Here is a 15,565-nt window from a genome sequence, read left to right on the forward strand (position 1 = left end):
CCAATTTGACCCAAATCCCCTTACTGCCTTGTTTGGTATTATTGCAAATGAAGATATAACTTTAAATACTCCTAACCTACAGGTTTTAGTTTTTACCTCTCTTTTAGCAAGAAGAGCAATCTTGGAAGGAGTCTACCCCTCCTACATATCTTCAATGGCTACGTGATATTATGTCGTATTTAAATTTGGAAAAGATCCGTTGCTCAGTCTTAAATTCGAAACAATCTTTTTATGATATTTGGGGACCTTTCCTAAATTACTTTTCCAATTTATGAAGTTTAACAGTGCACAGACTTTTATGTATATTTTTATCTTCCCTTCTTAAGTGAATGTGTTTTTTTTCTAATTATCCATTATCATCCATCAGCTTTTTTCTTTGGTTGTTGGTAGGGGGTTGACTTTTTTTTATATATAAAAAATTTCTTTTATGATGTATGACCTATCTTTAAATTTTTGATTACAGAGTGGTATACCTTTGTGTTATGCTATAACATTTTGATCAATTTTATTACAATATATGAATGTACACAAGTTATGTTGAGATGTATCTATGTGTTGCACTCTGTAAATCTTTTTTTTCTTTTGAATAAAAATATTGTAAAAAGAAAAGAAAGAAATCCGCCACAATCATCCCTGTACCAATTAACTCTGCACCTTCAGAACTAAACAACTACTGTCCAGTGGCACTGACACAGATCATCACAAAGTGCTTTGAACTAGTACATATCAAAAATTCCATTCCTGCCACATAGGACACTCAACAATAGAACTGCTGTACAGCAGATGCCATAGCATTTGTCATGCACCTGGCCCTGACACACTTAGAAAACAAAGACACTTATGTCAAAATGCTGTTTCTGCTGTTTCAGTTCATCATTCAACACTATTGTCTCACAGAACTTGGTAAACTAACTCTTCAGTCTTCAGTCTACATTTTGTACTTAATATACAGCTGGTTGTTAGTTTGCTAGACCTCAGATAGTTAGGATGCACAAACACTCCTCTCTCCCCATCATCCTCAATCTGGGTGGCCCCCCGAATCATCCTACCCATAGCTTAACCCTATGATAACCCTGGTTTGTACTGTATCAGAGACAACCCCATGCAGCTCACTGAGTTTCACTTTTCTCTTTCCCTGTTCTGATGAAGGTTCATCAGTCTGAGCTGTTGACTCTGTTTCTCTTCCTGGAGATGTATACTAAATTGTTGAGTATTTCCTATCATCTTATGTCTTCTGTTAGATTTTGCTCATTTTTTTCTTTTCATCTTCTGTTAAGGTATTTATGCCATGAATAGTTAATGCCCAGCACAGATCTTTAAATGTTGCTTCCTTCTTATTGAAGTGCATACCCATTATCTTGATTTTCTGTCATTTATTTGCTGCCTAACCAATCTCCTGGCCAGGCCATGATTTACTTAATATTACACGAGACTTAATCTTTGTGAACCGTCTCTTGTGTGGGTTATAGAATGCTTGCTAGCAGTTCATTTAACCATTTTCATGGACATAGCCCTGACTCCTATTTTAATTACTTTAAAAAATGATGAAACCATCTTGACTCTCCCCATCAGCATAAATAACTTTTTAAGTGCTGAGTGATTCTGTTTCTGTCTCTTACCATAAATTATGTAACATCATATAATTTCCTAGTTTGTCTCGCTTGCCTTTCTCAAACAAAGGAGTTACAGATAAAAAATTGCAATGTAAAGTACTTATCATTGAATCAAGTGAACTTTGAAAGATCATGATTAAAATCTATAATTTCCTCACCCACTTTCTTTGAAACTCTGAGGTTTAAACAATTAGCTCTCAGAATGTGCTACTTTTTGGTGGAATTATTTTTTAAACTGCTTTCCACTTTATATTTCATTTAGTGTGTTCCAGTCTTTGTTTCAAAATGTTTGGCAAATATAAAAACAAATAAAGTAAAACATTATCAAAAATCTGTAATCTTCATCTATTCCAAATTGCAAAATTCTCTTAGCTGATTGAATTTCTGCTTCCACATAAAGTAACCCGTGTGTCATTGGATATAAAGACTGGGTATTACTTTAGGAGAGGTTGTTTGAGAGAGCAGATGCATCGATTAAGGATGCTATTCTATAATAATGTATTTTCTACAAAACAACATTAGTAATAATTGTGGAAATATCCTGTCTGGTTCACTCTCCTTCCTTATAAGCAATTGAATCCTGGATGACGGAAGAACAGAAAGATGGAAATGAAATACAAAAGTGCTAAACTGAGGGTGAGACTGCGAGAGGGATCTCCATTCTGAATAATTTCTTTGCAGGTATATGGTGATAAGGATGCTGATGGGTTTTACCGTGGAGAGGCAAATGGCCAGACTGGTTTTGTGCCGTGTAACATGGTCTCAGAAATCCAAGTGGATGATGATGATGTGATGGAGCAGCTGTTACAACGGGGTTACCTGGTTCCCAGTAGCACGATGGAGGAGCTGGGTGAGTAATGCACTGCAGTGATGATGATTCTTCATCTTATTATATTCAGTTTTCAAGCTGACAAAAAGTAAGATTAACTTTAAAATGATCAGCACAGAACTTAACAGGGTAGATACAGGAATGATATTTCCCTTGACTGGGTTTCTATGTGTTACGGTTTTTAAAAAAAAATCTTTCGGGAACTTTCTTCGCCCTGAAAATAATACTCTCGTATAACTAGGCTAAGGTAATCAGATATCTCTCAGTATATGAAAAGGTGTTCTTGAAAAAGCTTTCATGAAACAAAATGCCATAAATCACAAAGGCTAGACAAAATGATTCTTGATATTTTGTATTCCTCTGGGCAGTAGCTTGATGTTCATGAGAGTGAAAAATACATATAAAAATCTATATTTAGCAAAAAGATATAAATGAACCAGTCATAAATCAAGGGATAACTGCATTATGATTACTTAATAAGAATTAAAAGCTTTAAGTGGATTAGGAGTTTCCAGCTGAACTTAGCTGAATGTTTAATTTTTTGATAGCAGTTGCATCTTGATTGCATAAGTGGATGTTTCATTTTCTAAACACAGCAAAGAGTTCCAAAAGAATTCAGCTTATGGTAACTGCTCTTTTAAGCAATGTGTGCCCTAATTGGACTTGCTCAAGTTATGTCCATCTGTGCTGTCCAAAATATCAATGACTATTCCAGAGGATACAGAGACACCATTATTTTCAATAACCAAGATCCAGTACATGCTCAGTTCAATCAGTGACTGCATGCAGTCACATTGAGTGCCCTGTAAAAGTATTCAGGCCCAACACTTTGTTCAGATAAATGAGTATTACAGCCAGGGACTTTGATCAATTTAATTGAAAAACATTATTTGTGAATTATGCCTCAATAGTCATGGAAAATTGTAAAGCATGAAAAACTAAATATTCAAAAACTGAAATGTCAGCACTTCAAAAGTTTTCATCCACCTTGGCTCAGTACTTGTTTAACTACCTTTCGCAAATATAACAGCCAGTAGTCTTTTTGAATAAGTCTCTCTTAGGTTTGCACAATGAGATGGAGCAATACTTGCTATTCCTCCTTGCAAAATTGCTCCCCTCCCCCCACCTTCTTATTCTGATTTCTCATCCCTTCTTTTCTGTCTTGATGAAGGGTCTCAGCCTCTTATCTATAGATGCTGCCTGGCCTGCTGAACTCCAGCATTTTGTGTGTGTTGCTTGGATTTCCAACATCTGTGGATTTTCTCATGTTTGTTGTTCACACTATGCCAGGTTCGTTGGGGAGCTTAAATGGACAGCACTCTTAAAGTCTTGCCAGAAATTTTCAATTGAGTTAAGGTGAGGACTCTGACTGGGACACTCAATGACATCAATTTTCTTCATTTGAAGCCACTCCATGTTTGCTTTGGCAGTGTATTTAGGTCAATGTCCTGCTTGAAGAACAAAATTCCTCACCAGTTCAAGCTTTCTGGCAGAGCTAGCAGGTTTTTATCTAGGATCTCTCTATATTTAACAACATTCATCTTCCCATCAATTCTGACCAGATTTCCAGTCCCTGCTACTGAACAGTATCCTCATAGCATGATGCTACTTCTACCATACTTTACAATAGGAATGGTGCTACCTGGATGATGCAGGATATTAGATTTACCACACATGTACTGCTTAGTGTTGTGGCCAGAAAGTTCCACTTTAGTCTCATCCAACCACAAGATCTTCTACATCTTTACAGTATCTTCTAAGTGACACTTTGCAGAGTCCTTATGGGCAAGAATATACTTTTTTTTTAGCCAGGGCTTCTTCCTTGCCACTCTTCCATAGATACCCTTTTTGTGCAAGGTCTTAGAGATCGTGGAGTCATGAACATCATCTCCATTTGCAGCCACTGACTTCTTGGGGACTATGTTTAGAGGAGTGCCTGACCTAGTAAGTATAGCTGTGGTTTCATATTTTTTTCCATGATGGACTATACTGAGCTCTAAGGCATGTTCAGTGCCTTTGAGATGGCCTTGTACAGTTCTCCAGATTTGTGCTTCTTTGTAATCATTTCCTTGACTTGTCTTGAATGCTGTTGCTTTCATTTTGGTTTGCTCTGTTGAACATCTACCATACTGTTAGACCTTACAGAGAGAGGGAGTATTTATTCTTATGAATTCACTGTAATCAATTTTCTACATCAACAAATTGGATGAGTTGCTCAGGTAATAGATGCATTGCACCTGAGGAAAGTTAGCATAGTAATTACAAAGAGGATGAATACTTTTTCAGGCTCACAATTTATGTTTTAAATTTTTTTAGTAAATTGGTAACAGCTTTTGGAATTTTTCTTTTTGCGTTGGCATGATGCACAATGTTTTGTACATTAACTCAAGAAGTCCTACTTAAATATATTTTAAACTTAGAAAATGAGAGTAAAGTGAAAATAGTTGTGGGGGATGAATACTTTTTCAAGACGCTATAGATATGGTCAGTCTAAAAGGTAATATTCATTGTTGATGAATTGAGAAATTGGTACTGGAATGATATCTGTGTCTAGTGCATTTGGGGTATCCTTAATAAAATGGTATTGGGGCAGTCACAGGGATACTCCAGATCACGGCTGATAATGTTCTTAATTATTTTCAGCCTTCATCAGAATCTTGTTTAAAACTTACGAACGGTTGCAATCAGCTTGATAGTATGTTGGCAATTGATTCTGTACATTTATCACATTTTAAACCACAATTCTGAAATGCAGAAGTGCAAAGTGTATAAAAAGTGGGTTCGCCCTAACTGGGTGGCAATGGACTTGAGCTCCACTAAAGAATTATCTATATCTGCACTTCTTGGCTCTGCACTCCCTAGCAGTCTGCCCAGATCAATAGCTAATCCTCTGGTTAGACACACTTTGCGTATATGGGCTCAGTTCAGGAAATGCTATGGTTTCCAGGGGTTTTCCGTTTCTAGCCCTGTCGCACATAATCACCTTTTTTTACCTACTACGTACGATTCAGCATTCCATGTTTGGTACAGGAAGGGCATTAGACATTTTGAAGATCTCTTCATTGATAATCGCTTCACTTCTTTTCAGCAGCTCTCCGTTAAGTTCAACCTGCCTAACACTCACTTTTTCAGATATCTCCAAATCTGACACTTTACTGCTCCTTTAATTCCTAACTTTCCTGAAATGCCTGCAAAAAATGCTATGGACCTATTTCTTTCCATTAATCCACTAGGTAAAGGTTTAATTTCAATTATCCGAGATAAACTAGCAGCCTTACGACGGGCCCCTGTGGATAAAATTAAAATGGCCTGGGAGCAGGATTTAAATATCTCCTTATCCGAGGAGAGCTGGGACTCAGTTCTCAAATCGGTTAACTCAACCTCCCTTTGTGCTCACTATTGCCTCTTACAGTTTAAGATTGTTCATAGAGCCCATATGTCTAAATCTAAACTATCTCGATTCTACCCAGGCATTAGTCCGCTCTGTGATAAATGAAAGAGGGGTGTGGCCTCTCTCATCCATATGTACTGGTTCTGTCCTAGTTTGGAGAAATTCTGGAAAGATGTCTTCACTACACTATCGGGTATTCTGAATCAGCACCTAGAACCTAACCCCTTAATTGCTCTGTTCGGTTTTTGGGGCGAGACAGATTTATGTCTGGGTCCGACCAAATGCTGAATACTATCCTTTGCCTCTCTCCTGGCGAGACGCTTGATCCTCCTTAGATGGAGAGATGTTGCCCCGCCCACTCATGCGCAATGGCTTAACGACATTATGGCCTGCTTGGACCTCGAAAAAATTCATTATTCAGTTCTTAATTCGGATCTAAAGTTCCATAAAGTCTGGGGACCTTTTATCGAGTACTTTCATAACCTTCCTCTTGACTAGGGTTTTTTTTTCTTTTTTTTCTTCTTTTCGGTCCCTTGCTTTCAGCTCCCTTTTTTTTCTGGTAGCAGGCATTATTATCCTCTTTTGCTAAGTGTATTCACAGTCTGGGAGTTTGACTGTCCGGACTTATACTCTTTATACTGTGTGGTGGTTGGTCTGGAGTTGTTGTTGTTTTTTTCTTGTGTTGTGGGGCTTGGGGAGGACACTAAGCTCACTTGTCTTTAATTTAGGTGCTTTTTTGTTAAATTCTCTTCCTTTGTAGCATATTGTTATTGTATGCTTAATCTTGCACTGTATTAATGCTCCTCATTGGGATTTGGGGTTTTTAATTTTGTAAAATGTTTTGAAAAACTAATAAAAAAAAAAGTGGGTTCGGACATGGACTAAAGCCTCGTCCACATTGCTATTAGGAACTTTATCTGAAGTAGAAAGTATGAGACAGTTACCACAGCTTGATCATCATATTTAACTTGGATGTTTCTCAACTATAACCATACAATTCAGACTCTGTTAATGCTGGAGCAACAAATAACCTGCTGGAGGAACTCAGTGGGTTAATTAGTATCTGTGGGAGGAAAGGAATTTTCAATGTTTTGGATCAAAACTCTGCATTAGGATCAATAACTCCTCCAAAAGTTATAGGTAACTGATCAATCTTAGCTTCCTGCATGGAATTTTTGCATGACTGAGGTACCAGCTGCAGAGAAGGCTAAAACTGTCATGAGATCAAGTTCGTATGAGAAGCCCAGGTGACATGAGATTGATTCCAGGGCAAACTGCATCTAATTAAATCATTCCAATACAACTACGTCAACAACATCTTTCCATCAACTTTTTGAATGTTGCCCAAGCAGTTTCTAAAATACAGGACATGTTAAATGGTTATTGCCACACTACTTTTTATCATCAACAAAATGATCCGCAGCATTTATTAATAATCTACCGATTAATGGTCCCTCATACAATCTGCTGAAAGAACTCAGCAGGTCAACAGCACTGGTGGGAAGAAAGAAGTTGTTGACATTTTGGGCTGAAACCCTGTATCAAGGTCCAGCTCTGCAGTCTCAATTGCCTCAATAGATAGTCCTTTTCAGTTCTGCCAGAGCCAGTCAGCCCTGGAGCATATTCCAGCCTTGGCTAAGCATGCACTCAGTGGCCCTTTATGTACCTCCTGCACTTAATAAAGTGGAGACTCGGTATATGTTTGTGGTCTTCTGCTGCTGTAGCTCATCCATTTCAAGGTTTGCACAACACTATTGTAACACGTGGTTCTTTGAGTTACTGTTGCCTTCTTGTCAGCTTGAACCAGTCTGTCCTTTCTCCTCAAACCTCTCTCATTAACAAGGTATTTTCATTCGCACAATATCGCTTACTGGACGTTTTTTATGTTTCTCACAACATTCTCTGTAAACTGCAGAGACTGTGACCGAAAATCCCAGGAGATCAGAGTTTCTGAGATACTCTAACAATCTTGCCTGGTGCCAACAATCATTCCAAGGTCACCTAGATCACATTTCTTTTCCTTTCTGTTGTTTGCTCTGAACAGCAACTGAACCTCTTGACCATGTCTGTGTGCTTTTCTGTATTGAGCTGTTGCCACCCATGTAATTGACTGATTAGCTATCTGCATTAATGAGTAGGTGTACTTAATAAAGTGACCACAGAGTGTAGACAAGAGGACTAAACAGTATAAGTGTTTGTGAGATTTCCATACTGCCATTGAGCATGGATCAAGGAGCTCTGTACAAACCAAAAACAACAGAAACCTGTGGAAATACTCTTCATTGCACAAAAGAAGATTGAAGTGGAGGACAATCATCTGAACTCCAAGTCATAACCAAGGGACTGTCTAACAGTGATGGCTTAGACCCAGCTACCTAGTTCATTAATAAACTCAATCACATTTGGGTTACAAGTAGGAGTGTTCTCTGATAATTTCAATATGTTTAGCTCCATTTTTTTAACTTCTCAGATAAAGAAACACCTGTGCCAATGTGAAATAAGACATGTTCAGTATTCATAGTGTATGTGGGCTGATAAATAGCAAGTCAGAATCGGGTTTAATATTATCAGCATATCTTGTAAAATTTGTTAACTTTGTGACAGCAATACAATACATAATAATAGAGGAAAAACTGATTTACAGTAAATATATGTATATAACAGTTAAGTTAAATAAGTAGTGCAAAAATAGAAATAAAGAAGTACTGTAGTAACGTTCATGGGTTCAATGCCCATTCCGAAATCGGATGGCAGAGGGGAAGAACCTGTTCCTAAATCGTTGAGTATGTGCCTTCAGGCTTCTGTACCTCCTTCCTGATGGTAGCATGAGAAGAGAGCAGATCCTGGGTGATGGATATTTGCAGGTCCTTAATAATGGATGCCCCCTTTTGGAAGCACCGCTCCTGGAAGATGTCCTGGATATTTCGGAGGCAAGTGCCCATGATGGAGCTGACTAATTTTACAACTCTCTGAAGATGATTTTGATCCTGTTTAGTAGCTTCCCCCATATCACATGATGATGAAGCCAGTCAGAATGCTCTCCATGGTACATCTGTAGAAATTTGCGAATGTCTTCGATAACATACCAAATCTTGATATGGCACGGAAAAGGATCTAGATAATTGCATGTGGAGAGGATGTCTCTTATAGTGGGGGAGTCTAGGAACAGAGGACACAGACTTAGAGTAGAGAGACGTTCATTTGGACAGAGATGAGGAAGAATTTCTTTAGCCAGAGGGTAGTGAATCTAGAATTACTTGCCACAGACAGCTGTGGAGGCAGTGTCATTGGGCATATTTAAAGTGGAATTTGATAGTAAGGGCATCAAAGGTTATGAGAGAAGGCAGGAGAATAGGGTTGAGAGAGATAATAAATAAGCTATGATGGAAGGTGGGGCACATTCGATTGGCTGAATAGCCTAATTCTGCTCCTACGTCTTATAGTCTTACCAGACACAGGGTATTTGAACCAGGTACAAGTTCTCTTCCAAAAAAATTATCATTCATTATCAATCTTTTACTGCTCTAACAGATGGTGCTAAGCCACTTTCTTATACTGCTACATTCTTCTGTTGATTGTATTGACACAATTTTGTTTAGATGAGTAATTCCAAGATTTAGATTCAGCAGGATCGAAGTAGTGAAGATAAATTTACAGAAGTTTCGATCTATCTGCTACACTTGGCTTTGGTGATGGAGGTTGGCGATATTCATTGTAGTATCTAAATAGTTTGACAAAAGCAGCACAATGGCAGAGTTTCTAGAGTCATTGCTTCCCATTCCAGAGATACTGTTTTGCTTCTGACTTCGGGTGCTTTTTGCATGAAGTGTCTTTGTTTTTCTTATGACCACGTGGGTTGCTTACACTGTTCTGGCTTCCTTGGCCATACCTTGCTAGTTCATTTCAGTGGTTTTGAACAAAAGTGCTGGTATTTCGGCAGATAAGCTACAGTATTTTCCATATTTCAAACATAAATATCAAATTAACTCACAGATCTGTCATATTAAATATATTACTTTGATCCAAGACACAGCTGATTTTATTGCTTTTTAAATTATTTGTAGTAATTCTCTTCTCTTTCCTATATTTTTATTAGTTTCTACATAGAATACAAAGTACAATAAAGTGTATATAAAAGGTCAAAAAAGATTTTTAAAAACTACCAATTACATTATATCTATTCATAATAAGAATCACATTACCCCATATTCATGTAAGTTAATCAATAGTTATATTGATCTATATTAATTTATTACAAAAAATAGAATCTAACCCCTACCAAGACCGAAGCTGTTTATTAAGGAGAAAATATGGTAAAATATCTTCTCATATAATAAAAATTAATAATAGCCAACATCTAAGTTTAAACAACAAATTGAAGGTTTTGAAAATAATTCAGAAAAGGTCCCCACAATGTTTGAAAGTCTTGACAAGATTCAGAAATTGAACAATGAATCTTCTCTAAATCTAAGCATGACATAACGTCACATAACCATTGAGCATGATTAGGAAGAAAAACATCTTTCCATTTAAACAGAAGCGTCCTCCTAGCCATAAGAGAACTAAAGGCCAAAATTTGTAAATCAGATGCCTTCAGCTTAATATCTTGTCCTGCAACAATACAAAATAGGTCAGAGGGTTAGGCTTAAAATTGACTTTAAAAAGTAAGGAAAAAGTTTGAAAAACTTCCTTCCAATATTTTTCAAGATTCGAACAAGTCCAAAACATATGAATTAATGAAGCTTCTCCATTATTACATCTCTCACAGTAGGGAGATATATCTGAATAAAAACGAGATAGCTTATCCTTAGTCATATGAGCTCTGTGTACTACCTTAAATTGTATGAGGGAATGATGAGCACATAGCGATGAAGTATTAACCAGTTTACAAATTTCATTCCAAGTTTCCTCAGATATTGATGTCTATAAATCATGTTCCCAGAGATTCTTAATTTTGTCTGAAGGAACATTCCTCGTCTCCAGTAACATACCATAAATATTAGATATTGAACCATTATGAAAAGGTGTCAAACTAAAAATTGCGTCTAGTAAGTTCTTATCTGAGCTTATAGGGAACGTACATAATTGAGATCTTAAAAAGTCTCTGATTTGTAAATAGCTAAAAAAGTGAGTTTTGGGTAAACTATATTTAGCTGACAATTGCTCAGATGAAAAAAGGTTTCCTCCAACAAACAGATCCCAAACACATTTAATACCCAACCTGTCCCATTCCTTAAAAACTAAATCAGTCATGGAGGGTTTTAAAAAAATTAGAATAAATGGGACTTGAAAGGGAAAATCTCAATAAACCAAAGTGTTTTCTAAATTGTATCCAGAGTATGTTTAACTATTAAATTATCAGTTAGTTTACTTACAGATAAAGGAAGTGAGGATCCAAGAAGAGAAATAATAGAAAATTTATTAACAGAGTTAGTTTCTAAAGAAACCCATAGAGGACAATCTATACAATTAATATAATATAGCCAAAACGTAAGATATCATATATTAACTGCCCAGTAATAAAACCTAAGATTAGGTAAGGCTAAACCTCCAGACTTTTTAGATTTTAGATTACTCTCATAATTCTTATGAGAGTAATGACCAGAAATACCTGGGCAGCAAAATCTGATCCAATATTCTTGTAGTTTATTCAGTTGCGGTTCTGGTCAGTGGTTATTTCCTGGATTTAACAAGGCAATACTATTGAATATCTGGAGTAGTTGGTTTGGCTTATTCTTTCTGAGGGTGTTCATTGCCTGGACCTGTGTAAGTGTTACCAGTTAACAGCTCTCAAGTAAATTTTGTTAATGCCTTGCATGAATTACTTCATTTTCTATAGAGTTGCAATGGGATAGAATAGAATGTTACCATCGGTGAATGTACCTGCTACTAGTCTTGGGATGGAAAGTGATTGAAGAAGTAACTGAAGGTGGTTGAGTACAAGCTTCTATCTGAAAAACTGAACAAGAATGTCCTGGATATGAGATGATTAACTTTCAACCAGAGTCATCTATTTTTTTGTGCAAGTTATGATTTCAGCCGTTGGAGTGTTTTCCCCTTGGTGCTATTGACCCCATTTTTATCAGTGCTCCTTGATGCCACACTCAAATACTCACATGAGTCAAAGGAAATCACTTACATCTTGCCTTTAGAAGTCAGGACTTAAAATAATGTTAAAACTATGAGGGCAGAAGCCAAGTGAAACCCCAAATGAGCATTCTTAACAAGTGATTGGTAAGTAGGTACTGGACCTAAATACTGGAATGGCCAAGAACTGCAGTTGTCAAGTAACCAACAATCAACTTCTCAAGAGCAATTGAATACTGGCTTTTCCAGCAGTACTCAGATCCTAGAAATGAAAGAACAATGTGGTTAGAAGGACTGAAACACACTGTTAAAAAGTGAAGGCTGTCATGACAAATATGAACTGACATTAATAAATTAGATCAAATGGCCTATCTCTGTGCTTTAAATTCTGTGGTGGTCAATGCAATGGAAAACAGGGCTGTAGAATAATACACGTGGTTGAACAGGGTTATAAGTGGGATGGGACAAATGACAGGTATTGATGTTCATGAAAACTTAACTACTAAACTACTAAAAATTCAGTAACTGAGGAAAGTATATTTCTGTTTTTGAAAAGACTTTAAATGTTCTGCTTATAATGTTTGAAGTTTGCGTGGGCCTTACTGAGGACTTGCAGAGAGTAATGTGACCTAGTATGAAAAAAACACAGGAGTGCAGTACTGTTTGGGTGGTTATACACCTAGTGGCATAAGAAATGGTACTCTTTGCCATTGGGATGTATGGTTACCCAACCTGCAAACATCACTGTGCTCCATTTTTCCTTTGTCTCCACAGGGCTCAGTGGTGCAGTATATGTACACCTATCTACACTCTGCTAAGCTTGCCTCAGCCGATGGGAATTGCTCAAACCCAACAATGCTGCTTGCTAGACCCACTGGACTCTGATTTACTAACCTTATGTGATTTTGCTCTGTCTGTCTTAGCTTCCTTTGTGCTGCTTTATTTCCTCTTTTTTTTTCTCTCGTATTTTGCTGTATGAAGGCAGCCACATGCTCTCTCAACCGCCACGCCGCACTGCACCTCCTTTGAAGCCAAGGCGATCCAAGAAAGGTCTGTCTCGCATCATGCTTAACTTTTGTTGCTTCTTCCATTTAAAGTGTTTCTGTGTCAGTGTTGTACAGTAACTGCTTCTTTCTTTTTGCTGTCTAGTACACTTGGCACTGAATATGTGAATGTATTTTAAGAATTTGGAGCTTTATGAAAATAAAAATATTAACTAATTACCTTCTGCTGTTTCAGTGCATTCCAACACATGGAAGGAAACTCAACAGCGAGGTCAGTACAATCATCATATAAATTACCAATTTGAATGACAGTGTTGGTGGCATGATTATTAAGTTTGTAGATGGCATCAGAATTGTTGGCATGTGACCACTGAAGCATTTGTCAGATCCTGAGAAGTTAAACCAGGTCAGGACATACACAGTGACTAACAGAGCCCTGAGGAATTTTATAGAATTGAGACACAGCTAGGATGAATGATGAAGGTATAAGGCACACTTGACTTTGTCAGTTGGAGTCCTAAGTACTAGAGGTGAGATGTCATGATACAGATGTGCCAAACATCGGTGAGAGCACACTTAGAACATTGTTTGCATTTCTAATTGTCTTTCTTAGGACGGATGTGGTTAAGCTATAGAAGGCACAGAAAATATTCACAAGGATGTTGACAGGACTGGAAGGTTTGAGTTTTAAGGAGAGAGTGAATAGGGTGGGACTGTTTTTCCTGGAGCAAAAGAGGCCAAGGGGTGACCTTATAAAGTTTTATATAATCATGAGGGCCGTAGATAAGATGGATGGTCGCAGTCTTTATTTGGTTGGGGAGTCTAAAATTAGAGGGTGTAGATTAAAGGTGAGAGAGGAAAGATTTAAAGGGAAGCTAAGAGCAACTTTTTTCATACAGAGGTTTGTGGTATTTGGAAGTGACGTAGTGTGTAGGCAGCCATCGATCCGAGGATCATGGGTTTGCGGCTCTAGTGGACTGTGTCCTCTCCAGGGCGCAAGCCTGAGTGAGAAGATTTGAATAACCTGCTGTTGCCCACGCAGCGGGTTCCCCCTCTCCATGTCACTGATGTAGTTCAAGGGAAGGGCAAGCGCTGATACAGTTTGGCACCAGTGTCGTCGCAGAGGTTGCCAGAGTGTAATTGTAAACAACATCAAACTGCTTTAGGGACCCTGGCTCCGGATTTCTTCCTCGGGATTTACTCTCAAAGCCTTTCTCGTGGGTGGGTATGGCCACAAGGCAGTGGAGGTTTAAAATCAGAGTTTTCCTTCTCCTAGGCGGGCTGCCGCCCAAGGCTGACAAGCCCCACCTACCTGAAGCAACTGGTTCTGAGGTGCCAGTGGTCTGTCTTTGCCCCTTCTCTTGTCAGTAAACAGTACCGTTCTGCCTAGTAGCTAAGCCTTATGTGAAAGCCAAGAGTTGGACTTGGTTGTCAAAGGCTGTTTGAGACGCACGCCTTTTGGAGCATTTTATAGGTAATAGGAAGTTATCCCAAATACCACCCCCAGCTATGACAACCTTTGGAAGTGATAGAGGCAGGAATAATTATAATGTTTAAATGATTTTTAGATGGGTACATTGATAGCAAATGTTTAGGGGGATATGGGGCAGATGCAGACAAATTGGATCAGCTCAGGGAGGCACTTTGGGTTCGTATGGACGAGTTGGGCCTTTTTTCATGCTGTATATCTTTGATTCTATAATTGAAGTTTCTATCATGTAAGTAAAGAGATTTTAGTTGTGCTAATGCATGTCAAAAGCTAATTTCAATTTTAGTAGTTTTTTAAATAATAGTGACTGTGTAGAATATGATGTTAATAAAATTGCAATTCAGTTATCCAGGGTGATCCAGTCAGGATATATGAAACAAAAAAAAAATGCAGATAGAAACATAGAAAACCTATAGCACAATACAGTCCCTTCGGCCCACAATGCTGTGCGGAACATGTACTTACTTAGAAATCACCAGACGTTGGATCCTGTCAAGATGTGAACTGAATTTATGTAGTATAATTGCAGAGAGGTTGTTAGAATATTTCACAATGTTTTAGAACTATATAATTAGAAGGATTTTCATAGTGCTGTGAGCTACTATATTAACAATCTTCATCGTCAAACCCAAATGTTATTAGGCAGTTGACTGATGCAAGCAATTTATAACGTGACTTTTTCATTTTCTGTTCATTTTTCTGTAATAATTTCGTAGGTGCAGCTTCATTTGTCTAATATAATCTTGACATTTGATACATTTTCTGTGTGGAAGGTTTTAAACCACACTTATTAAACTCCCATTTTTATTTTGTTTTAGGATTTGTATTTTGTTGGCAAAGCCTGCATTTATTGCTTATTATTGTTGCTCTATACTACCTGCATTGGTGCAGAGGTAGAAAGAACTCTACGTAAAGAAGTCTTGTTCCCCTTATTTAACATTCTTTTGTTTACTAACTGTAGTTGATTCATTTATTTGATCTACTGTATGGATGTTAATCAACACTAAACACACTTTTTATTACAGAATGGAATCGATCCAGCAGTGCACTACAGAACTTGCCTATGAAGAGAATGATGGCTGTTTTTGATTATGATCCCAGGGAAAGCTCACCTAATGTGGATATTGAGGTGATAAACATCTTCTAAGCTCT

General features: G+C 37.6%; 1 protein-coding gene across 8 annotated transcripts in view; it reads left to right on the forward strand.

The window, feature by feature from the left end:
* The window catches only part of LOC140731787 (RIMS-binding protein 2-like), a 311,475-nt gene that overhangs the window by 279,964 nt on the left and 15,946 nt on the right, over positions 1-15,565 (forward strand). For 7 of the 8 annotated variants that reach the window (XM_073053584.1, XM_073053582.1, XM_073053587.1 and 4 more), the window contains 4 exons: positions 2,295-2,463; positions 12,902-12,970; positions 13,160-13,195; positions 15,439-15,542. In XM_073053584.1, coding sequence (XP_072909685.1) covers positions 2,295-2,463; positions 12,902-12,970; positions 13,160-13,195; positions 15,439-15,542 — 378 coding nt within the window. The remainder of the gene's footprint in view (positions 1-2,294; positions 2,464-12,901; positions 12,971-13,159; positions 13,196-15,438; positions 15,543-15,565) is intronic. The other variant, XM_073053583.1, reaches the window with a different exon arrangement.

Source organism: Hemitrygon akajei, chromosome 8, assembly GCF_048418815.1.
Source record: "Hemitrygon akajei chromosome 8, sHemAka1.3, whole genome shotgun sequence".
Classification (NCBI taxonomy): domain Eukaryota; kingdom Metazoa; phylum Chordata; class Chondrichthyes; order Myliobatiformes; family Dasyatidae; genus Hemitrygon; species Hemitrygon akajei.